A 26,729-nucleotide genomic window follows, 5' to 3' on the forward strand; every position below is an offset into this window, starting at 1 on the left:
TTTATAGTATACACATCTATACTAGTCTGGAAACACATAAATCTTTCTCCTCTTTTCCATTCAAAAGAATTTCTCTCCATTTCTTTGCCTTCAAAGACGTCACTGTTTCATCTCTCCCTCTGGGACATGATCTTTTTAAATACCCATAGGATTTCACAAAAGACAAAAAGAGTTATTGACTTGAGGTTGCTTTTACAAAGGCTCTGGCTTCTACCAGATACCGGAAGCAAGATATGGTAAAAGAGGTAAGAATAGAAAATACAAAGAGAAAAAAAGCATAAATGGATGTTTTAACCAATGGAGTTGAAAGAAGAACTATAAAAAACCACAGATTTAGACAATGGCTTCTTTGTTTTCTTACCCTATCTCCAATAGCTAGTGTAGTACTTGGCTCAACAAATACAGATTGTATAAATGAATAATTGAATAAGTGAATTCAACAAGATGTATATTGACCCACCTTTCCTAAGGCATACCAAATTTAAGCTATCTCCATCATTTTCTCAGGATGCCCACCTAATTTGGTCTATCAATGTGGCAACTATCTCAATATAAAAGAAACAGACCTTGTTATGGTCTAACCTTCAGTGGTGCATGTGTCAGACTAGCAAGATCCAATCTCAGACATTTCAAACATATTTAACAAGCAAAAAGTTTGTGGGCCTCTTTTCTTTTCACTTCTGCATGAGGAACTTTGATGGCAAAACTGGTAAATCTCCTTCCAATTTTAATATGGAAAGAGTCTGCAAATGACTGCTAGGCCAAAAGCCCCTGCAAAATCAGCTTCCATGTAGAGAAAAACAAATGAAAAGATAAGAGAGAGTGTGAGTGAGGCTCTCATGCCTTCAACATGTCCTCAGATTGACAGGACTCAATTTTTTTCTTCACCCACTAAAAATGATCTGCACTCATTACTATCCTTCCCTCCTTCAATCCCTCTTCCATATAAGAAATGTTTCCCCCCTTTTTGTTCGTTTTTTGTTTGCTTTTAACCTTTCCTCCGTTTCTGATTCCCCCTTTCTGAAAGCAAGCTCTTCTGTTTGGGATCTGTATTAATTATCTTTGCTATAATGTCAAACCCCCAAATCGTAGTGACCTACAATTTTAAAGTTGTACTTCTCAGTTGTGTGTGTGTCATTGGTGGGCCAGCTATGACTTGCTCTAGATTATAGCTCTACTGTACAAGTCTTCTCATTCCAGGATGCAGGCAGAGCAAGCAGACCCCAGGTAGAACACATCTTCTTCGTGGTAAGAGGGAAGAATAAGAGAACTGATGATGTATGTCAAGTTCACTCATATTCTTCTGAGTAAATCATGTCAAATGGCCAAGCCCAAAGTCAATGGGATGGAGATATACAATCCTCTTACAGCGAAGAAAGAGTGAATAATTTTGCATAATAATGCAATTTGCCATAGGATCCATCTTACTTCTTCTGGAATCCCCATCCATTGATAGTATTCTCTACGTTGTATCTCCAACTTGTCTCTCGCTTCACTCACTTATCTCCATAGGTAAGCAAGCTTGGGTCTTTTACACTAAAATAAACAGCAATTAATCCTTCAAATTCAAGTTCCCTCTATCTACTATCCAGTTACTCCTCTTTCCCCCTTCAAGATTCTTTTAAGAGCAATCAAAGTCTCCCATCTCTATTCCCCCTTCAACACATTGCATTGTGGCATTTCCTACCCTACCCACAAAACCCTGAAGTGGCTGTTGCCAAGGTAACCAATACTCTCTGAACCAGTACTCCCTGAAAAAATTCAGGGAGCACTTTTTCAGTCTTTATCTTCCTTGACCTCTTTGCCAAGACGAAGTGCTGTTGACACTGCCGAGACTATCACTCCTAGTGACTTTAATACGTGCTCTCCTGACTTGCTTCCTATTTTTATGGATGCAAACTCTAAGTATCCTTTGAAAACTGTGTTTCTTCTTGTTCTGAGTTTGTGAGGGCCCAATAAATAATATTTTCTTTTCTTGCAACTGGAAGACAGACAGAAAAGTCAGGCTAGTGGAGATAAAAATGTAAGCTATTTTTATTGATGAAAGCTATACTGGAGATGTGGTTTAGTTGTGCAACGTTAATGAATTTCCTAAAACTGAAACTCAAGAGTAGACGTGTTATACTGAGTTGCAGGCAGTGGTGAAACCTCATAGGCCTCCTTATGGGGGCAGAAAATTTTTAATTGCTTCTCAAAGAGCTCTTTATAGGGAGGCAGATGCCAAATAGGATGGGGAAGAAAGGATTGAGCCTTCCCAGCTTTGAAAGGACAGTTCCTCCTTTCAAAGGTGCCAAACTGATAAGCAACTCCTCTGCCTTCTAATTGACAGGGCAATGAGAGGTCAGGCTTGTTACTCCAACGGAAGTGCTGCAAGTCCCTCAGTGTAGAAATATGAGTCAGGGTGAAGGAGGCTCTGCCCTCACCCCACCCTCTGTCCCCCTCAACATCCATTTCTTTATCATCAGTGTTCTCCACATATCTGCCAGGCCTACCATAACAAAATACCGCAGACTGGGTGGCTTCAAGCATAGAAATTTACTGTCTCACAATTCTGGAGGCTGGAAATCCAAGGGCAAGTTGTCCAGAATTCAGTTTGGTTTCTCCTAAAGGTTCTCTCTTTGGCTTGCAGGTGGCTGCCTTCTTGCAGTATCCTCACATAGCCTTCTCTCTGTGCTTGCACATCCTTGGCGTCTCTTCCTCTTCCTTTAAGGACATCAGTCATATTGGGTTACAGATCACCCTAATGGCATCATTTTAACTTACTTACACTTTAAAGACCCTCGCTCCAAATATAGTCAGATGCTGAGGTGCTGAGCATTAAGGCTTCATTATACGCATTTGCAGAGGACACAATCCAGTCCATAACACCAAGATTTCATTCACTACTTTCTTCTCTACTGTAGCTACACGTACTCTGCAGAATCTAATCTACTCATCTAGATTGAACTCTCACCGGACACTGATAACTCAAATAACATGAATTCATTCTCTTTGGGAGTCAGGGATATTTAAGGAAAAATATATGTGAGAAGGTGTGTCCAGGAAAGAAGACAACGGAGGGGACAATGAGCTTTCTGAAATCCAATGCAACACCAGGCCCTCGGCCTGAGCACAGAGCTAAAGGGGGTATAAATGAAAATTAAAGAATTTGTATGAGAGTTTTGTTAAACCTCAGGCTCAACCAGTTTGGTGACCACTAGAGAAACGATGGTCCTGGGTTAGGAAAATAGGCAGTCTTTCCATTTCTTCAAGGGACACGCTGTGGCCTGAGGACAGTTAAGAGCATGTTGTCAATTGGTACTGCATAGCTTTGGGGATGCCCCAAGGTGTTAGGCAAGCAAGGAAGCGGCATTATCATGATGAGCGCACGCAGACATAGAAGATGGAGAGGCAGAACGTGACAGGTTCATCTCTTGTGAGACATTGTGGGGAATCTGAGACAATGTCACTTGGAGCACGATCCGAGGCACCACGGAAATGCAAAAGGTGTCATGACCAAGAAATGTGGGGTTTCATTATGATGTAACTGTTTTTACACTTGTTTGGGTTGAGGCCTGGAAGGATATGGGTTACACTGAAATGGCACACAGGCCCCACCTGCCTTTCCTGCATCCTCTAGCCCCATAACCCTTAGAGTCTACTGCCAGCCAGGACAAGTTATCTGGAACACCCGGAACTCACCTGGCTGCTTCTTGCTTCCATGTCATCGACAATCTGACTTTTGTAATGAATGCCCTTCCCTGTCTTCCCCCATGATTATTACTCCGTTTTCTTTTGAAATCATGCTCAGACATCACTTGGAGTGGGAAAAATATTCTGAATGTCCCTAAATTTAGTATTTCCTTCTAATTAAAAGAAGGAGCATTCCACCCCTTTAATCAGAACTTCTATCTCTTTTCTTCTTTTATTGTTCTTCACTGATCTTCCCATGGGCAGGGAGAATCCATGGAAAAGGAAAGACTTTCTGCTCTTAACTTTATGTGGTCTGGTCGGGACCACGCACTTCCACAGCAGTAGAGTTTCCAGTCAAGATTTGTTGAAGTGAACTGAAGAGGAATGAACACAAGAATCTAGAAAATTCCCTTATTTGCCTTTTAAAAAGATATCATGAGAGTTAAAAAAAAATTTAAGGAAAAAAGTAAAAGAAGAAAAATATATGCAGCGAAGAAGGAAATGTTTTTTTAAATGTGTCTGTGTGTGTATGTGTGACATATATTCATTCATGTTAAGCAAAGCTCTGGCCTTTGAAAATATAAATGTCAGGACAATATAGAATGACATGAAGCCTTTCCCAGTATTTCCCATACAACCATAGAGCTTAGGAGACAACCTAAAGGTACCACTGATTTTCACATGGCAATGACTGCAAATTCTAAGGCACAGTGAAAAGACAGTAAGATAATGTTGAGACCTACCCCATAAGAGTCATTCATTTGGCTTTTATATAAGGAGTGCCCACTTGCTAAGAGGGAACACTGTTCTCCACTATTTCACGTTTCCCACTAGAAACACTAAAGTCACCCTCCTGGCCGCCATCCCCACCCTGCGACCTCCTCTGCAGGAGAGTAGTGATATGTCTAACCGAGGAGTTTGGCAGAAGGGACAAGCCTGTTCTATTCCTTAACAGCTACCCTGCCTCTGTGAAGGGTGGCCTGTCTTGTCCCAGCAGTACTTGTGACTGAGTGGGAAATTCTGGAGTTCAGCATTAGGAAGCAACATCCTCAGCCCAGTTGTGGGACCCTCTAAAACTCCAGCCCTGCTACATCACGTTCACTGCGACAGCCATATGGTCTCCTCCCTCAAGAAACTCATGGTTCGCAGTAGGGACCAGACACATAAATATATAATTACAACATAATGTGGTGAGTAATGATTGAAATAAGCATGGGCACTGTGCAAGCACAGGAGAAAATCACCTGATCCAGCTTGGGGAGGTCAGGGAAAGCACGAACAGCAAGCTGAGTGTTCAATGATAACTAAAAGCTAGCCACCAAAATAGTAAACAGCAGTTTTGACCAAGTACCATGTTTCAGGATGCATGGTAAGTCACTTTACATAACCTAGCTCAATGAATCCTCACAACAGTCTGTAAATACCTTCTTACTTGCATCAGAACGACGGGAAAATGAAGACTCAAAAGTTATTTTTTATGAGCTCACACAACTTTTAAGTGATGAGGATGGAGGCATGCATTTTTTTTTTTTTTTGGTGCTTAAAATCAGGATTTGGCAAACTTTTTCCATAAAAGATCAGATAATATTTGCAGCTTTGTAGGTTATGTAGTCTTCATTGCAACTACTCATAATTCTGGTGCTGTGGAGTGGAAGTAGCCATAAACTATATATAAATCAATAAGTATTGCTGCATTCCAATAATACTTTATTTATGGATGATTTGAATTTGAATTTCTGATTATTTTCCTGTGTCTTCCTGAAATCTTCTTCTGACTTTTTCCGACTATTTAAAAAGGTAAAAGCCATTCTCAGCTGTGCAAAAGCAGGCTGCATAACAACGGGTAGCAGGTCAGATTTGGCCCATGAGCCAGTGATTCTCTATCTTTGCCTTGAGTCATTTTTATGCCCAAGTTTCTGATTCTTTCCTGCAGTTTTTCTCCTCAATTGTGATGGTTGAGATCTTTGTTGTCTTTGTTTTTATTAAAGGATAAGTTACCGGATTTTCTTTGACATTTTCTAAGGTGGAAAATAATTTGTTGTCTTTCTAGATTGCATTTAGCTCAAAGTAAGAATGTTATAGCTTATGGGGGTGCCAATTAGAACTCATTACAGTAGGTTTGCCCTGCCATTAATCTGAAATATTTGGGAAAACTTTACCTTTTGTTCTTTCAGCCTTGAACTTTGTTTGGTTTCCATTTGGTTTTCCCCTCACTATTTGCCAGCACATCCCTCTAAGAAAGTCATCCCTTTATAGGTACAGATGAGAAAACCAATGACAAGTCAAATGATGACTTCAGAAAATGACCCTTCAGTTTCTTACTGCCTGGAAGTGCAGTGCATCTGAGAACATTCCTTAGTTTCCCAAAGATGAGAAGTTCAAAGCCCTTGTAGAAATTGTGGCATGGAAGCCTTCTTGTAGGAAAGGCTCTAATAAAGTAAAACTGTCAAAGCTCAAGTCTGACCCTTGGAAAAATTGTGAAGGGAGTGGAACTTATTTTCTCAGCACTTTCCATCCTTGCCTAGACTCCCTGTTCCTGCTCAGTATCTGCTTACCCACTCTGCATCCTTAGGTGCCCAGTGTCCTCAAAGCACCCTTTGTCAGCTACTTAGATCAAAGTCATAAACAGAATAGTATTCTATCTTTCAACTCTATGGGATAAGAACTCTGTCTTTCTTAACACGCAGGAATGGGTCATTTTTGGCAGAACTGCTAGTTGCCTACTCTAAAATCCACTCTCCACGCCACCCCCCGACCCTTTTTTTTTAGTAATATAACCTTACATTGTTATCCAGGCAAGTGACTGTCTGCAATATTTTTTCCCAGCATCCTTACCTGTGAGATTCCTTAGCTGTGAGCAAATGATTAAGTTCTAAACAATGACATGTAAGGGGAACTTCTGTTTAGCAGCTTTCAAGAAGTGTGTTTAGATATCTGGTATGCAGCCCCTCTTTCCTCTCTTTTTGCCCCATTCTCCCTGGAGTATGGATGCTGTGGCCAAAGCTCCCAATAGTCATTTTGACCATGAATGTGAAGGACACATGCAAGGGATGGTGGATGGAGGGCTGGAAGGAAAGTTGGTCTCTGATTTCACACAGCCACCAAGTAAGCTCTGGACTACTTTAGATTTCTTTTATATAGGCAAAAACATAAAGATAAACCTCTATCTTATTTAAACAATTTGCGGGGGGTTCCTATTATATGGCTCCACCTAACTCTAACTTGAATTTGATACAATAATCAAATTAGCCAAACCCATGTGGGGAGAAATATTATCTCTCTGGCTTTTTTGAGGCAGTTTAACTGATGTACCATCAGGTATCCAGCGGCTGGTAGATGTGAGCATGGAAACCTCCAAGGCTGGTTACAGCAATTTCCTGGCTCTTACTTCTCAGTTCCAGGTCAATCCTCAGCTCAGTTCTGGACTTTGGGGTCTTCATCTTACCTAGAGAGACAAGGTAGGATAAGGGTCAAGAGCACAAACTCTAGACTTCCCTCACCCATACCTGCTTAACCACTTCCTAGCTGTGTGTCTTGGAGTATACTAGTTCTGACCTCTTTATGCCTTAGTTCTCCAGCATAAAAAAGGTGACGTGAATAGTAACTACCTCATAGGATTATTGTAAGTCTTAAATAAGTAAATGTATATAACATGCTTATTATAAAACCTCATCTAGCACAAAGGGATGCTACCTGAGTGTGTGCTATTATTATTAATGTTATTATCATTAGTATCTTTGACAATTTGGCCTTGATGTTGATAACAGTTGATATTCCTACTACAGGGTTTTGTTTTGTTTGTTTGTTTGTTTTTTCAAGACAGTCTCACTCTGTCACCAGACTAGAGTGCAGTGGCACGATATTGGCTCACTGCAACCTCCACCTCCTGGGTTCAAGCTATTCTCATGCCTCAGTCTCCCAAGTAGCTGGGCTTACAAGCGTGTGCCACCACGCCTGGCTAATTTTTATACTTTTTTGGTAGAGATGGGGTTTTGCCATGTTGGCCAGGCTGGTCTTGGATTCCTGATCTCAGGCAATCCACCCATCTCGGCCTCTCAAAGTACTGGGATTACAAGCGTGAGCCACTGCGCCTGGCCGGTTTTTCTTGTTTATTTTACTCCTTTAGTAGTTTATTTAAAATATTATTTGAACTATAAAAAATAAACATTAACTGTTAAAAATATTCAAGTTGGGTATAAGTCAATAAAGTAAAAACTAAAACCCCTTCCTGCACTGGTCTTCCCACTCTCACTCCCATTGGCAACCACTGTTAACTCTTGCACATGTATCCTTTCAGATATGTTTCATCCACGGAGAATCATACAGAGACATCAAGGGACAGAGAGAGAAATCCTTTGAGTGAGATATGTCTTTTTGTTGTTTTATACTAAAAATGTTCCTAGCATATGTACTATTCTACTTCTTGCTTTTCTTGCTCAATATCATTTGGACATTTAGAAAATGTTCCCCTGGTATTAGGGAATACCATAGGCATCGTAATTGTTTCCATACTCTTAGTATTATTAAAAGATTGTTACAATGTACTTCCTTGCACAGTATCTTTGTGCACCTGTGTGAGTACATTTGTCAGAAAAATTCCCCAAAATAGAGTAGCTGGGTCAAAGTGTATGTACATCATAGATGTTGCTATAAAGCTCTCCAAAACAAGTGTGCAGTCCACTGATAGGGAGTTGGAGTTCTATCTCCCCACACTATCTTTAAGATTGGATGTTTTCAAACTTCTTAAATAGTTGCCAACCTGAGAGATGAAAAATAATGCTTTTATTGTTTTAATTTTTATTACAAATAAAGCCGAGAACCTTTCTGGAAATTTGTTATCACTTTTGTTTCTTTTTTTATGGAATGTGTTTGATTTACGTTTTTCCCATATTTGAATCTTGCCATTTCCTCAAGGACTCTGGGTTTCTGTGCTCCGGGCAGCCTCACGTAGAGACTCCTGCTGCATTTCTGTTTCCTGACATTGGCCATTCAGTTGTCATCTTGGCCTGAGAGTCCTGGCTCCAAATGCTCTGTCCTAAATGGGTCAGGGAGGGAATTGAGGGGGCAGATTTAGACACATCAATCCAGGATCTCTAGGTAACAGCATAAAACATTGCAGCTCTTCTTTTCCAAAGCTTTGGCTCCTCCATGAGGTGAGAGGATCAGTTATGTGGCTCTAGGCCTCTCTAAGCTGCCACAAGTCCTCACCCAAAGGTCCTGCGTCTCCAACAGCACAACATATCCTGGAGAGAAATGCTTGCTCTTTAGTGAGGACTACACAGAAAGTCCAACAAGTCCTACCATCCTACCGTCATCCCATGTCAAAATGGAATCCCTTCTGGAATGGTTGAGATGGCCAAAGTCCTCCAGGAAATAAGGTCTCCCAAGCCTGGGGCCATGCATAACTCACAAGATGGGAATCACCTTCTAGCAGCAACTGTAGCTCCAAAATATTGAGGATGCAATAGACAAAGTGGAGTTCAGACAACCAGCTCCAGCTCCACCACCTGTTAGTGTCACACTTTGGCACTGGAATTTAAGACTTTGGGCTTAAATTCTCTCATCTTGTACTTCTTCATCTGTGAATGAGAAAAGATTCGTCCTCTCTATTTCTGAGTTATTGTAGAGACCAAATGAGAGTGTATATTGTGAAAATATTTTATAAACTGTAAAGGACTGTACAATTTTTATGGCTGTTGTATATATTATCGTTAATAGTAGTAGTAGTCTTACCAGTAGCAGTAGTAGTAGAGTAGTAGTTCTTTACTCCTTCTCCTTGGCAATAGCTTTCAAAGGCAGAAGAATTTCCACTGAGATCCCTTGGGAGCACTTTTGGAGGGGAAGGACTGTATCTTATGCGCCTATATATTAACGAGGGCCCAGCCCAGTGTCTCTGCCTGAACAAATGCTTAATGCTTGTTGGATGACTAACTAATTGAATGCCTGAATGGATGAACAAATAAATAATTGAATGCCACTTGGTTTTCTCTCTCACTTTCTTGGAGCAACTTTAAGATGCCTTTATAGTAGTACCACTAAGGTTTCTCCTTAGACCATCTTTTCTGAACAGGAAGGAACATGCACGTCCACCTCTTCATGAGAGGAGCAGCAAACAATCTGTTGCTAATTTTAAAGGCCAGTTTTAAAATTTGATTTTTTTTCCAGAGAAACTAAACAATCAATTTTTAGATGAAATTTCCCAGTTCGTCAAAATATGCCAATCAAATAAAATATGTCTGTGGGCCATGATTCTGAAAGGTACAAAATTTGAATCACCTTTCAAGAGTGTGTACAAAGCTTTGTGTTGTGAAACAAGTATGTGTAACACCCTCAAGAGGGCCTTTAAACTTGCCTTCACAATTCTCAAGGAAAGGCATGGTTTAGTCCACTCTTCCTTACTCAGGTGAGCCCCTTCACTGTCCTCCCATAGATCTTGCAAAACGTTGCTTTTCATCTATCCCAGGGCATACCTGATCTCAGGAGACGAGGGCATTTGGCAAAAGCAACACATTCTCCTTCAGAACAAAGAGCACAGTTATAAATCCAGCTTCAAGAGCTCATCACTGTGCTATCCCTATAGATCTCCACCACCAGATAGGCCATCTGACCTCTGAGAACAACTGCATTACACAGTACCAACCTATTCTTCCATAATTCCTCATGATTTTCCAATCCATCCTTGACCTCCTCACCACCACCTGGTCTGCACCAATCCATGCCCACCATTGCTTTCAAGCTCTAACTCAATAGCTCACTCCTCTGGTCCTGCCCTTCTCTAAGAATGCCCAGCTTCCACATTTTTCTGGGTATTTAAGTGTTCAGTCCCCAGCACAATGGGCTTCTGTGTGTGTTCGGTGAGTCAGAATGGCAAAGCGATACTCTCCAGAACTTTGACCCCTGGTTGAAGTGGGGTTCAATCCCATCTCTGTCATTAGGGCAAGTTACTCAATAGTTTATTCCACTGCCAGGTGAATAATCACAGTGGCCTGGGAGAGTTGCTGCAAGGATTACATCAGATGACATATGTAAAGTACTCAGTTCTCCGTTTGACACATGCTATGAGACCTACTTTCTTAGTTTTACCTCTATTTTCTGGGAGTTTCATCTAATTCTTTTCTTTTAAACTGCAAATTGCCCATTTCTTAACAACAGAAACTGAGACCTATTTTTTAATCCCAGAAAAGTGTCTAGTACAGGCTGTTTATGGATTAGTCAATAATTGTTTCTGAAATTACCAGAATGTTTATATAATATTGAAGTCAAAGTCATGAGGGACCTAGGAATCAGGTTTAAAAGTTGATGGCCTTGGCCGGGCGCGGTGGCTCACGCCTGTAATCCCAACACTTTGGGAGGCTGAGCCGGGTGGATCATGAGGTCAGGAGATCGAGACCATCCTGGCTAACACGGTGAAACCCTGTCTCTACTAAAAATACAAAAAATTAGCCGGCCGAAGTGGCGGGCACCTGTAGTCCCAGCTACATGAAAGGCTGAGGCAAGAGAATGGTGTGAACCCAGGAGGCGGAGCTTGTAGTGAGTGGAGATCGCGCCACTGCACTCCAGCCTGGGTGACAGAGCGAGACTCCGTCTCAAAAAAAAAAAAAAAAAAGTTGATGGCCTCAACAGAATTGGTGCAGTATTGTGTAAAATGGTGATTTTCCAGACATTGAAGAAGAAAAAAAAAAAGAAAAAAACACTGACGTTTGACTCAGAAAAACTGAGTTATAGTATCCTTGGTAAAGTCTAACACCTTGCTAAGCTTTTATGTCCTCGTTAGAAAACCACCTGAGATGCCTGCGTTTCCAAGAATTGTTAAGGATCAATAGCCATCATAATATACTGTTTGAAATGAAAACATTTTCAAACAGAAATTAATATAATATAAAAACAAAAAACCAAAGAACGACTGGATAACTTACACTTCTTGTACTTACCTAGGAAAGAAAGAAAGAAGCAGGCTGTTTCTCCTGGAAACTTCCCAGTTTCCCAGCGTTGTTAGGATTTGAAGCCTTGAAATGCAGACATAATCTCATCCTCTCCAGGATGACCAGAGGTCAGGCTGTACTTCCCAAGGCTACTACGAGCCAGGTCTTCTTGCTTCCCAAACTCTACCCCCGCACCTGTGTTAAGCCTGCTGTGGCTAAAGCTAATTTCTAAAATATTAGAAACACTTATGGGAGCAAAACCAGGTGCTTAACCAGAAATATTTTTCTCTGGGTTGACTATGTTTATAGAAAATCAAAAGTACATAGATGTATCAGTCCCTTTTCATGCTGCTGAAAAGGACATGCCTGAGACTGGGTAATTTACGAAGAAAAGAGTTTAATGAACTCACAGTTCCACGTGGCTGGGGAGGCTTCGCAATCATGGCAGAAGGTGAAGGAAGAACAAAAGCATGTCTTTCATGGTGGCAGACAAGAGAGAGTTTGTGCAGGGAAACTCCCCTTTGTAAAACCATCAGATCTCTTGAGACTTAGTCACTATCACAAGAACAGCACAGGAAAAACTCGCCCCCATAATTCAATTACCACCCACCAGGTCTCTCCCATGACACCTGGGAATTGTGGGAGCTACAGTTCAAGATGAGGATTGGGTGGGGACACAGCCAAACCAAGTCAGGAGAATTCCAGCATCCCTATCGATTAAAGTAAACCCAAACTTCATCTCTATCCAAGTACCATTTTTAAAGCTTTTGCCATAATGTTGTTTTGTTTTTTTTACATTTGATTCTACTGTTAGTCTGTGGAAGTCTTTGTCACTTGACAACTGGGAGTTCAGAAAAACATGGAAAATTACTATCTGATAGTTGTTTCTTGCCGTTTTGAAAGAACCTAATATAAAAGCAGTTAGTCTCACATGGAATCACATAGCAGAAAACAAACTGTCTGCCATCCTTATTTCTGTCGAGCGTTTGAGCACTGGTGCAGGTCTATGGAGCATGCTATCAAGCAGAAGGAAGACCAGTCAGCTCACTGCCGAGAAGCCTCCTTTGCAGGGTTGCATTAATTGTATGAGCAGGGGACAGGTGGTCCCTGGAACTCAGGGACTTCACTGTATCAGAACATGAGACTGGATCACAGTGTTGAGGCTAGACTTGCCCTATGCAAACAGCCTGGAGACTCATACAGAAATCCAGACCTCCAATTCACTTAACTTAAATTGAGAGGTACAGATTCATAATCTGAAGACCAAATCCAGCCTGCAAGAGTCTCTTTGGTTTGCTTGGCTTTTATTTTATTTGTGGGGCCAAATGATATTTTTTACAATTTGAGCCAATTTTTTAAAATCCTTTAAAAGTATATTTCTTGACTGTCTTAGAAAATTGGAAAATCTGACCCCTGTGCTTTCCTGAATGGCAGCAATTGCTGGCTGGAGCTAAGTAGTGCTGCCCCTTTACATGAAGTTTGTGCTCCCTAGTTTTGCACATCTCTCACCATTTCTGATTATTCCCCAAATATGAGGCCATTTGTTATGTTACTTGCATTGTTTTCTTGTAATAGGGATATATCTCTCCTATAGTTATGACTCTGTCAAAATTTGGAAAACTGAATAGAAGGCTGGAAGAAAGATTGTTTCAAGAAAATTCAAAGAGGACATACTTCCTTTTGAAGGCAAAGAATAAACTTCTGGCCAGGTGCAGTGGCTCATGCCTATAAACTCAGCACTTTGGGAGGCTGGGGTGAGCAGATTGCTTGAGTCCAGGAGTTTGAGACCAGCCTGTGAAACCTGGCAAAACCCCATCTATACAAAAAATACAAAAATTAGCTGGGCATGGTGGCATGCAGCTGTAGTCCTCGGTACTCAAGAGGCTGAGTTGGGAGAATTGCTTGAGCCCAGGAGGTAGAGGCTACAGTGAGCCATGATCATGTCACTGCACTCTGGCCTGAGTGACACAATGAGATATTGTCTCAAAAAATATAAATAAATAAATAAATAAATAAATAAATAAATTCTGATATAATCACATACGTGATATATGTAAATACAATATATACCTACCATCATTCTCCTTCAGTTACAAGCTTCCACATTTGCCAAAGAAGAATCACAATAATTTTTGCCTTGAAAGAATTTCAGAACTCACTGGTTTTAAAGGACATTTTGTGACAAAATCTAAGTTCGCTCTAAGTGGATTTTATTGTAGAAACCACAAAACAAAATGCTCCCTTTAAAAATAAAGAAAGATAATGAAAAAAAGAAAAGAGAGAGAGGAATAGGAAGGGGGGGATCCCCAATATCCCCAAACAAATTTTTCAGTTGGTTAACTTTCTGGAAAGAAAATAAAAGGCAGTAAAATGTTTTGCAACCTTACTGAAATTTTTACTGCAATCTAACACTGATCTGACTTGGGGGTATTGGTGTTGGTGACTGAGAGGAACAGCCACAATTTTTTAACCTTTCAGGAAGCCTATGGGACAGAATTTAAAGCATAGCCATGTAAGGCTGACAGACTCACTCTTCAGAAGAGAAGTTAATCCTCTTGGGGGTTTCCCTTTAAAAATAATTTTAAAGGCCCTCACTCAGAGAACCTGGAATGTAAAATTGAGTTTCAATTAACTGAAGCCCAGTGGAAAGGGGACAAGATGTGGGCTCTGTCAAACTTAAGTCTGAATTCCAGTCCTTCCGCTCACACTTAATGTGACCTTGAGCAGGTTTCTTCATGTCTCTGTGTTCCAAATCTCCATTTATGAAACTGGGATGACTTCTGCTTTACAGAGTTGATGTAAGGCTTGCGTGAGAAGATATGGCAAACTAGTTCATTGCAGGTCCTCTCAAATGTTGGTTCAGATTCTCTTTTTCGTTTCCTTTGTTTATAATTATGATAACCACCATAGACTGGAATGCCTATTACAGTTATGAGCCACCTAATGACATTTCAGTCAAGGAAGGACCACATATATGACAGTGATCCCGTACAATGTGTTGTAATTATCCAATGTGCTATATGAGTCTGTGGTCTAGAAATTAGTCCATAGCCTAGGTGTGTGGTAGGCTACAGCATCTAGATCTGTTTAAGTACCGTCTATGCTATTTGCACAACAAATTGCCTAACAATGCATTTCTTAATACATATCCCCATTATTAAGTGACACCTGACTGTATTTGCCAGACTGGCGCCCCTTACCCTAATTTCCAGTTTTCCCTGCTTTTAAAGTTTCTCCAGTCCTTTTCAAAGTATTTTAAGACATTGGAGCAGGTGTTATTCTTTTTTTGTAAATGGTCAAGTTAGAAATATTTTAAACTTTGCAGGCTTTATGGTCTCTCTCAGGGTTACTCAACTCTGCCTGCCATTGTAGCATGAATGGTAGCCATAGATAACATGTAAATGAATGTGTGTGGTTGTGTTCCAATGAACCTTTATGAAATTGAGTAGCTAGTCCATGGAAAATAGTTTGCTAACCTTTGCACTTTACTATGAAACTTCAGCATCCTGTACACATTGAAATTGTAACAATGCCTTAGGATAAAAATTTCAGTTTGTTTTAGGAAAGAGAGGGAGGCAAGGGAAAAGGGAGAAGAGAAATAGTTGAAGAATTCAATGTGAGTTTATATTCATGACACTATTATTGTAACTAAATATAGAGAAAATAATCTTTCCACTTGTCTTAAGCTATTTACTTTAACTAGGTTGTTTACCACTTATTAGCTCAATGCTCTCAGACCTAGTAAGACTAGTTAATATTTATTGATCACTTACTCTAGGTGAGTCCTGTGTCAAGTGCCTACATGCATGATTTTATTTAATCTTTAAAATAATCCTATGAGATAAAAATAATTTGGAAACACTGTTTTAAAGCCAAGTAAGTGGAAGCTTAAAAAGATGACTTTTCCTAGTATCACAGGGTCAGTAAATTAAGTAACTGGAATTTATATCCAGGTAGTTTGACTTCACAGTTGTTTAACCTCAGTTTTATTATACATAAAAATAAATTATCAATCTATATCTTACAGGTTACTTGGAAAGATTACAACAGGGTAAGTATCTGAAAACACCTGGGTAACAATCATGGGGCACTAAATCCGTTCCTTTCTCTTTTTCTAGTCTACTAAGCATCCATAATTATCTAGCAATCTTTTTTTTTAAGAGACAGGGTCTCACTCCATCACCCAGACTGGAGTGCAGTGGTGTGAGTATGGCTAACTGCAGCCTGGACATCTTGGGCTCAAGTGATCTTTTCTATTCTGCCTCCCAAGTAGCTGGGACTACAGGTTTGTGCCACCACATCCAGCTAATGTTTATTCATTTTATTTTTTTGTAGAGACAGAGTTTTGCTATTTTGCCCAGGCTGGTCTTGAACTTCTGACCTCAAGTAATTATCCTGCCTTGGCCTCCCAAAATACTGGGATTACAGACATGAGACACCATGCCCAACCATTTATTAAATATTTGTTGAGTACCCTCTATCTTCTTGGGTTTGACTGATCTAGAACCACTGATTCCTTGGTAGAGGAAGTTTTAGTGTTGGCTTGGCAAAAGAAATTGTTTCTTTAGCCAAGGATATATGATCTTGAAGAGTCTTTGGCCTTGAGTTTCCATGATGTGTCTACTCAATCTTTCTTAAAATGCTATCTAATCTGCATCAGAATCCTGTTGATAAAATTTACATTTTCAGACACTAACTAAGATCACAATCATCGGAATGTTTTGGGGTGGGGCTCAGGTTTCTGCATTATTATCCCCAACTCTATTTTGAAAAAAAAAAGACTTTAACCTACAAACAGTTGAATCATACAGCATAAACCCATTTATCTATCACTAGATTCTCTTATTTGGATCTCTTTCTCTTGCTGTTACACCCTCTCTTTGTTTCTGTCTCTGTATTTAAAAGTTAGTTTATAGTTTACCACATTTCCTAGAGAGTTCTTTTCTTTCTCCATTTGAAAGTCAGTTATAGACATCATGTCACCCCTAAACACATCAGCACAGATATTTTAAGAGCAAAGACATTTCACAACCACAATACTATTATCACACTTAGGAAATTTAATTTACATTGATGCAATCATATTATCAAATATAGTCTATATTTAAATTTCTTCATCACATACAAAAGTCCTTAAGTTTCTCTTTGATGATTTAATCCAAGATTTTGCCTTTTATTTGGTTTTCATGTCTCTTTAGTTTTCTTTCATTTAGAGCAATTCCACCCTGTTTCTTGTCTTCCATAACTTGACATTTTTAAGAACCTAAGCCACTTGTTTTGTTGAATGTCCCATAGTCTGGATCTGCCTGTTTGCCTGTATTTAGATGGTAGAATAGATCAAGCATCTATATGGTACTTTGTGCACTTGTACTGGGATATATGCTAAGAACAAAACAAACTGCAAAGAAATTTTGAACCTGTTTGGTAGTTTTGTTGTTGGTCTTGCTATTGAAACAATAATTCTGAAACAATTTCCTTTTATACTGTAGAATACAGAAAAATGAATTAATCTATTGGCATTTTTGAAAACCAAATTTCTCACTTATTGGGAGATACAAATGTGAATAAGGAAAGGTGAGGAAGTACCTTATGATATTAGGTTTGAATTGGCGATATGAGTATGAACGCTATCTGTCTTCCTTAGTAGCAATAAGTTTACCTGGTCTCCAGATCTTGGTTCCTATGTGACCTTTCTTACTAAAAGGAATCAGGGATCTTTAAAGGAATGGCTGATGCCAGGACTAGGCAGATAAAATACAAGCTAATCCTGCCAGAAGGCAAAAAACAAACAAACAAACAAAATACTTAAGGACAAAGGAGACCTGTCAAAAGAACATAGGAGTCAGCTTGAAGAGACTCATACTGGCCAAATTTTGGATATCAAAACAACAAACACAATAATGATAGTAGTGAATTATGGCACATTAGGGAAGAATCTATGTTGAAGTGAAATGTAAAAGCAACGGCAGCAAAAATAGCCATATATTGGAGAAAGTTCTTCATTACAGAAGTATGTCTGCTGATAAACGTACAAGGACTTTAGATATGTTACTTACATTGTTAACATGCTCCCCATGTGGTTCTAATTCCCTCCAAAGTTTGGGAACAACTTCTAAATGTTACCTTGAAGTTCTCTAATTCTATAATAACCATAAAACTTTAAACATAGTTCCTTCCTTGCATAAATAATATTCAATATAAACATATGAAAAACAGAGATTCTAGTTAGCCGCTGATAATTTGTTTTCTCCTTTATAATACTTCTGAAAGCATTTTTATTGACTCTTCTCTGTACTGGTCAGTCTGGCTATTCCTGAAATTTGCCATTCTATTCTAGTATGGTCCTGGGAGAATTCTTCCCCTTCTTTGCTTCCACTACAATTCCCTTCCTCTGTGGAGAAAAATATTTACACTCATGGAGATGGGAAAAGGAGGCAGCTGCCTCAGACTGTCTCCAAGCTCTGCCTTTTGCTTGTTTTAGTTTTCTTTGTCCCTTCACCAGGGAGATGAGAATTTTTAGACATCCAGTTGCCTTCTTGGAGTTTAGTTCAGTGGACACTGTATGTAAAAGCAGTGTGTAGTGATACTTCAAAGGGCTTGAATTTTCATTTCAGATGTGAAATACAGCAATTGCCTTTTGCCTTTAAATGTGTGTTCTTCCTCTTGGCCTCCAAGTTTTACATCTAAGTAAATGATACTGTCTTAATCTGTTTGTGCTGCTAGAACAAAATACTTGAGACTGGGTAATTTATAAATAACAGAAATGTATTTTTCACAGCTCCAGAGGCTGGGAAGTCCAAGATCAGGCAGTAGCAGGTTTGGCACCTAGTGAGGGACCAGTTTCTTCTTCCAAGATGGCACCTTGTTGCTGAATCTTCCAGAAGGGACAAATGTTGTGTCCTCATATGGCAGAAGAGATAGAAAGGCAAAAGGGGCTACCTAGTTCCTTCCAGCCCTTTCATAATGTCGCCAGTTGCATTATGAGGCCTCTACTCTCATGACTTAATCAACTCCCAAAGGTCCCACCTGTTAATACTATCATATTGGGTCTTATGTTCTGACATGAGTTTTGGGGGAACACATACATTCAAACCTTAACAGATACCTAAATGCCCTTATCTAGGCCCTCAACTATAATGCTTTTAGGTCACAACCTGTTTCATGTTCCACTATTCCCTCAAACTTGACAAATCTAAAATGAACTCACATCACCTCCTGACAAGTTCTCCCACACTCTTTCTGTCTACCTAAGTTCGTGCCTAGTATATTGTAACAGTTATGAGCATAAGCTTTGAAGAAAAACAGATCTAAGTTACACAAGGTTTGAACCCCAAATCAAATGCTTATAGAAAGTGTGAACCTGTTGAGTGCAACATTCTCATCTATAATATGTGGATGATATTACCTACCTCAAATAATTTCTGTCAGGAATCAATGATATATGTTAAGTACACATAGAATCTAACACCTTGTAAAGGTTTAATAAAAACTAATTGTTATTTCATTGGCTTCTCCTCCTTTTCCTAGTTCTTTATCCAATAAATCATCACAAGCTGTTGAATCTTTTTTTAAAACGATCTCTTTTATTTCCACGCAAATACTGATTTTTAGCCATCCTGCCTAGGCTACTGAACAATCTCCCTAAGTCATTTTCCTGCTTCAGTTTGCCAAAGGCTTGTACTCCTATTGTGTGCAAGGAATCATGCTAAAGCATCTCAGTCTTTCCCAACTACTTAATCCTCAATCTGTCACCAGTATCTGTTTTGATAATACCTCTCTTGATTAGCAGGAATGAATGGCTTCTCAGTGCTTTTAGATAAATTCTACAGTAAGTTTCCAACATATCTATAGTGAAGAGCTATCATTTAGTCTGGCCCAGTCTGCTTCCAGATGTATTTTAGTGAACACATACCTTTCTTTTGGTGACTTGCTTATCACCCCCACTCTAGCCATGAGGCTTTGGCTGTTAATCCTGCTCTCTATCTGTGTTCAGAAGGATAGAAATGTAACCCAAGCTGAGTCACCTGACTCCTCTCTTTGCTTGAAAGTTTTCTTGAATTGAGTTTAGGAGAAAAGGGTCCTTTCCTTCCTGGAAGCCAAGCTGAGTACCATGAACCTGGAAGCTGCCAGTGGCCATGGTTTAGCCTTGTATAGCCTAAGAAAATGCAGTGTGCTGGTATCACGTTCTAGCTGTACTTGAGGCTCGTTTTTCCCTTGATCCTCTAGCAGATTGGCTATGTTAACCAATACTTTTCCCATTGGCATTTAGTGTCAGTTGAAATTCCATCATTTGGAGCCAAGTATTCTGACTAATAACACTATCTTTTCACCAGATCACTGTCTTATTTCTTTCCCAAACCCATCCAAGCTGGTCAACCCACTGCTCAGTGAAGAAAATGCACATCTTTTTTCTTCTTGCCTTTGACCAAGTTGATCTCCCTGCTAGGAATGTTTTCTCTTATGCTCCAAAGTCTGTAATTTATTTAAGACTCAGCTCAAAGCCTACCTTTTCCATGAAACTCAATTCGTTTGCCATAAGCACAAGTTGAACATCTAAAGTTTAGATTCTAAAGTCTGAAAGTACTGAAATCATCTCATATGATTTCTAATTATTAGGTCATTAATTCTTGGATGTCTTTCCTTTCTACCAAATTATAATCAAAATGATGGGTTCAATGAAACCATCAAATCAAATTCTATCATTTTATAGGCAAGAAACTAAAGCCGAGAAGTGAAAAGAGATAGTTCCAAATCACAAAGCCACTTTAATTAGAATTTACTTAAAGATACTCATGTATGACTGATAATAGTGAAGAATGCACTGAAAAGGAAAAGCATGTGCCAGTAGCTTAAGTCACTGCAAAGTGTCTATGTTGTTAGAAGAGTGGGGGGAAAGATGAAAAATAATTTAAAGAAAGTGCTACAGTTTGTTCAATGATGAAAAATGAAAGGCCCTAAATATTCCATGATCTGGAAATATTTCTAGGCAGCAAAACTCTTGGTTTACCTTTAAGAGATTCCCAGAGCAGTAGAAGAACTTGAGGCCCTTGCCAGAGAAGCCAGTGGGATAAGGATGTGGTATTTGGGGACTATTCCAAGTTTCAGTTATAGTTAAAGAATAGAAGGAAGAGATATCCATTTAGGATATAAGAGAATTTGCGCTAGTCATACTGATGGCCTAAGAGTCCAGTACAAAGAGGTAACCGGGGGCGGGGCAGGGGTGTCTGGAAGGAAACTGCTGGAGCAGAGAGGAGTGGGTCAGGTGAGTTATAAACAAAAGTGAGCTAGCAGGTTATGATACAGAGTAAGAAAAGAAATTTGCCATTTCTTATGAATCAAGGGAGGGGCACAGAAATGATTCCATAAAGGAAGTAGAGATGCAGAGGTCTCCTCACATATAGACCCCGATGGCAAATGTTCTCCTAGTAATTGAATAACAAATCTCCTTTGCAATCTGAAGAGTATTAATAGTTTAGCAAGGCCCTGAAATAGTTATTTCAAATTTCTTTTCATATTATTTTAAAGATACATATGGGTGAAACTTTGATTTCTTATTCCTTTTTACTTCCCATATCTGATATACCTACTTAGGCCCATTTGCTGAAGTTTCTAGTATGTAGTAGGATAGCTTGCTATTAGGATTTCACAGATCTGTTATGTTTGACATGTCTGCCAAATGGAATCTATCATTCCACAGTTTCAAATGTATAATCCCTGAGGAAAAATGACAAATTTATACCATAGATATTAAAATACTAGTATAAAGTTTGTTTCAACAGTAGATTGTTATAGAAGAGAAGTAAAAAGAGTAGAAATCAATAACATATGATGAAGGATAAGCAACTAATTACTTTACAACTCTGCCTTAGGCTAAGCCTGAAAACGTCCTCACAGTCAAATTCTAAACATAGTGAGCAGTCAAATAACTCTCACCTGACTGACTGGTTGGCTGAGAGTCTGGGTGATGGTCTATCTAGTTTACCAAGGACTTGCCCAGGTCTCTGCAGGTATATGCAATAGAGGGAGTTTCCCAATCCTTTTAAAATGGTGACATATCTGCTAGCCACCTGGGGCACACCAGAGAAGAAAGAAACCACTCAGCCTTCTAATCATGTGCCATCTCCCATTCTCAGTGCTTTACCTTTAAAATAAGAATCACTAATCTAGCACTGGGATTTGGAATCTGGAGGCTGGCTGCTTCCAGACTCATTTCACTCTCAGCACTGCAGCTACCTAATTCTCCCTGTGGACTCTTTGTGTACATGTCTTCTTCCTGTCTTGATCATCTTTGCATCCCTAGGTGTGCCTGTCTCCAGCACCTACCTAAGTTATTTGCCAAAGTATATGCTCAGAAAGTGTTGGTTGATACCTGTTTAAATAGGTAGGCCTCATCTTGGGAGTTTTGCATCTCAAGAACCCCTCCTGCTCCGCTTTCATTCTCGTCTCTAACACACCCATAGATATCAAAGAGCTCTCCATTTCCTCTTCTCCAGTATTCACATTGTATCACTCTCCATTCTATATGCATCGGAAAAATCCCCTTAAAGATGCTCAATCTGTTACTCATGAAACACTATCAAAAGCACAGTGATCATATTTTCCAAACTGAAATATTGGAGCACATATTCCAATCAGTAGAAATTTACTTAGCAGGTAATTGCAAGTAATTTTTGAAAACAGGACTGTTCTTCAAAACCCAAAACATATGGTTGTTGAAACTCAAAGAGGACAAGGAAGATGGTCTGTGTTATGATCCTCCAAGGCCCCAAGCTGTGGCCTGGTCCAACCTATCTCTCTGATCTCCTCTCTTACCACTTTTTTCCTCCCATGGACTGCCCCAGCCACATTGACCTCCTTTGGCTCTTTTGAACCAGACCAGCTTGGTTCTGTCTCAGGTACTTTGCACTGGCTTTTCCTTCTCCCTGGGACCCTCTTTCCTAGCTCTTTACAAGGCTTGCCTCTTATTATTCATGTCTCAGTCTAAATGGCACCTTTTCACAAAGGCTTTCCTTAATAGCCAACACCTCCAGTAGCTGGTCCTCAGCAGCTCTCAATTTTATGACTGTTTTTTCTTCCTAGCATTTACTTCTACATGAAAGTATCTGATGAGTTTATAGTCCGTCTCCATTTCCACCCTACCCTACAATGCAAGCTTCACAGCGAGAGTCTTTGCTGGTTTGTCCACTCCCGTATCCCGGCACCAAGAACATGGTAGGGGCACAACGAAATTTTATGGAATAAACAGAACATGGTTCTTTCCCCACGTGATACTCTTCTGTTATGTATCTGTGGCTACTGTGGGGCTGAAGATTGTGTGACCTGCTCTTCCAAGGCTAAATCCACCCAAATATCTGTAGGAAAATGCATATCTCATGGGAAAGAGCAACAGAAGGATCTCAGTTTGGACTGGGTGGACAACGGAAGTCAAAGTTAGGACTGGAAGAAGATACAGAACAGGGGACAGAGCTCAGTGAAAGAAATCGAGTAAAAAGGGGACTTTAGGTACAATTTCCAGAATCCTGAAGTTGGACTGTTCCTAGACTCAGCTTTGACACAAACTTACAGTGTGGCCTTGGATCCTTCCTTGCTCTGCTCTGAGCTTCAAATGCCACATCTATGAGTAAGCAAGCTGGAGGTCGCTTCAGACCATCCCAGTGACCATTCTCTGAAAGGGGACACCTAAGAGAGTACTTGCTTTCCTAGTTATACGCAGTATGGGGCCTCAGTGCAGTTGTCCCGGCCTTACTGAACTAAAAAATGAGGTCAATAAGGTATACCTTTGAGAGTCAGCATTAGCAATCAGAGGCCAGATATGTGGAGTTGTCTGAGAGGAAAACAAACACCCAGGCCTACTTGAGGGTACAGGATGGGAGGAGGGTGAGGATTGAAAAACTACCTATTAGGTACTATGCTTATTATATGAGTGACAAAATAATTACACCAAACCCTGTGACACGCAATTTACCTATACAAAACACCTGTACATATACCCCTGCACCTAAAATTAAAAAGGTTTTTGTTTTTTGTGGGTTTTTTTTGAGACGGAGTCTCGCTCTGTCACCCAGGCTGGAATGCACTGGCACAATCTCTGCTCACTACAACCTCCGCCTCCTGAGTTCAAGCAACTCTCCTGCCTCAGTCACCCAAGTAGCTGGAACTACAGGTGCCCGCCACCACACCCAGCTAACGATTGTATTTTTAGTAGAGATGGGGTTTCACTACCTTAGCCAGGCTGGTCTCGAACTCCTGACCTCAGGTGATCTGCCTGCCTTGGCCTCCCAAAGTGCTGGAAGTACAGGCATGAGCCACCGCACCTCACCATAAGTTTTTCTTTTCTTTTTTTTTTTTTAAAAAAAGACAGAGTGAAGTATAACAAGACCACAACAGTCACCAGTTTCAACTTGTTAACATGTCTATAGAAAAAAATGTGTTGACTGGGGGAGGGCAGGGTGTTCTCCAACCTTGGAAAGAAGGAAAGGCTAGAGGCACCAGCTGGTTCCACCCTTCTCCATATGGTCTAGGGGAAGGGCCTTCCTCCTCAGTGTCTCCCTCCCAGTGGAAAGGCTGGCTTCAGTGTGCAGATGAACATAGGGGCTGTAGCTAACAGGCTTTGAAGATTTTCAAGAGTGTAAGGGCAAAGGTTAGACTCTCGCAGCTGGCTTTAAATCCTGACTCTGCCATTTACTAATTACATGACAGGTGCAGCTTATGAAACCTGAACCTCTCCTTCTTCACCTGTGAAATGGGAATGACGGTAATAGTAAATATCCTCAAGAATTGCTGGGATGATTAGGTTAATATGTGTAAAGCACTTAGAATAGGAGCTGTAATTATGATTCCACTGGAAAGGCCATCTCTGGCTAACATACATGCCTCAGGCCTAATAACTGTCTCCTCTCATTCCGATGCAACTTTCAAAAAGCAACATACTCCTTCCCATGTAGGTTTGCTTACACAGAAAAAAAAAAAAAAAATGTGCTTATCACAGAGATTCTGAGAAATTCCCATCCCAGAGCCTACAATTTCTTATGGCAAATCGATATATTATCTGTGGTTGTGCCTGGGCCTCCCACATTGTTTGGCCACAGAGGCAAGATGCAGGCATGATGTTGATGCGGGGTTTCTGGTCCAGGAGTAGATCTGTCTTGATTTGTAAATCTTCACACTGGCACTCTGTTGCCTATCTCAACCTTAGTGTATCTGGATTTCAACGCAGATACTCAGGATCTGGTTCCACTGAAGAATGATGCACATGAGTCCTCAGTCTCTAAAGCGAGGGGCCAGCCCCAGCTGCTTTTCGGTCCTGAGAGTGGATGGTGATACCACCTGTGTTAGCTCCTTGTCTGATTCTACACGTCACAAAGGGCTGGAGAGCCCCTGAGGCTGCCGTCCCTGCTGCGGCCACCTTTGCTTGAAAGAGTAAAGAGCTTTTGCAAAATGGGTGAGTTAAAAATACAGGAAAAGGGAGAGCTACAAGCAGAAGCATCAGTCCAGGGCACCTTCTCACCTGCAATGACTCCACCTTCTCAAGAAAATGTCCAAATGTTTTCATTTCATTCTTTAACCTGGTTGGGACTCCACTCTTTAGGGAGTCATCTGAGCTTTTAAGCCTCCTTGATTAAAAGTGCGAGTTATTCTAAAAGACTTAGAGAACTTTTAACGATGATACACATCAATGGGAATGTGTTCAATAGGATTTATTTCCTCTCAACACGTTGCTGGGTTGGGTTTACTTCAGGAATGAACAGAACTGTGTGTTTTGTTTTGTGTTGTGTTTGGAGAGAGGGTAGACCGCAGTGGGAAGGGGATGTAACGGAGAAGCATGAAACACCTTGAGCGGATCCTGAGACCTGCTTAGAGTTAGGGGAAAACTGGAGAGGTTCAAGGATAGGAGAACTCAGGGTTGTTCAGGTGTGACTTGGGTTATGTGGGCATTTCTGGATCGGTCTGGGAAGGTAAACAACCATTATAATATTGTTACCCTGGAAAAATGCAACTTGAAATCCAAATAACTAACTTGCAAAGCAACTTTTGAAATACCACCCATTCCAACTGAATTCTTAAAAGGGAGGCTTCTTATATGGGAACTCAGGAAGAAAGAGAGATCCCCAGGCAGCATTTGGTGTGGCACTGGGAAAACAAAGATAGGTCAAAAGCTTAAAGCATAGAATGAGTTAGAGCTGGAAGAACATTTGTCCCTGGGGTCTGAGGCAGGCATGACCTGTTGAAAACCCCAGGCCAGCAGAGACACCTGTCCAGGGCTCCATAGAAAATATTTCCTGCATTTAAGGAGAGGAGGTTTAAGGCACTCGGGCTATGTTGAGTCTTCATTCTAGAATCTTGGGACAGCGTATTCCCTTTTAACTCCTGGGGAGTCCAGGGCCGTGGTCTGAGTTTAGCTTCCTCGTAGGAACCCGGGTGGAAACGAGAGACAGGTAAGAACTCCGCAGAGTCAGGGAAGCCTGGGTGTGAGGAAGCAGAGGGAGGAGACCTGAATCTAGTTACGAAGGAGTTGTAAGACCTAGGGACAATTCTACGTGCTGGGTGTGAAAGGGAAGGGGGCTCAGGAGGACCGAGTGAGGGCACCGAGGCGGGACGCACGCACCCGGCGAAGGTGCGGTGTGGGCGCCCACGGAGTGGGGGAGCTGGGACGAAAGGGGGACTGCGGTGGGCTGGAGAGAAGCGGGACGGGGAAGGCGCTCGGGAAGCTGTCCCCGCGGCGTCGTGCGCTCCAGGGACGGAGGCGGGGAGGTCTGGGCGGGCGGGCGGCGTGTGACCGCCAAGGCTGCGGCGGCTGGAACAGGTGAGCGGCCGCTGGGTTGTGGGTCCCCGCCCTTCACCGCCAGCGTGCCTCCTCCCACGGACTCTCCCCAGCGCTGAGCTGCTCCGCGGCTCCCCTTGGTTTGGGGTTTTGCAACTGGCTGCTGGCTGTTTTCCCCTCCCCTGTCTCGATCTCTCCTTCTTCTTTTAGGTTGCTCCACCCCGCCCAGGATCAGGAGAGGGGGAACCAGCCTGACTGCGGCTGCCAACTCCCGCCGAGTGCGTCTGCGAACTCCCGGAGCGGAGTCCCGCGTGCCGCCGCCTCCCCGCGGGGCGCACTCTCCTCGCTCCCCCGGGCCCCGCGTCCTCCCCCCG

The 26,729-nt window shown here is 41.1% G+C and overlaps 1 protein-coding gene across 1 annotated transcript in view; it reads left to right on the forward strand.

Moving 5' to 3' along the window:
- Positions 1–26,729, forward strand: part of SNTB1 (syntrophin, beta 1 (dystrophin-associated protein A1, 59kDa, basic component 1)) — a 336,416-nt gene that overhangs the window by 19,106 nt on the left and 290,581 nt on the right. Inside the window, exons 2-4 of the mRNA XM_011941097.1 lie at positions 24,959–25,035; positions 26,148–26,397; positions 26,566–26,717. Coding sequence (XP_011796487.1) covers positions 24,959–25,035; positions 26,148–26,397; positions 26,566–26,717 — 479 coding nt within the window. The remainder of the gene's footprint in view (positions 1–24,958; positions 25,036–26,147; positions 26,398–26,565; positions 26,718–26,729) is intronic.

The sequence above is a fragment of the Colobus angolensis genome, unplaced genomic scaffold (assembly GCF_000951035.1).
Source record: "Colobus angolensis palliatus isolate OR3802 unplaced genomic scaffold, Cang.pa_1.0 Scaffold198, whole genome shotgun sequence".
Classification (NCBI taxonomy): domain Eukaryota; kingdom Metazoa; phylum Chordata; class Mammalia; order Primates; family Cercopithecidae; genus Colobus; species Colobus angolensis.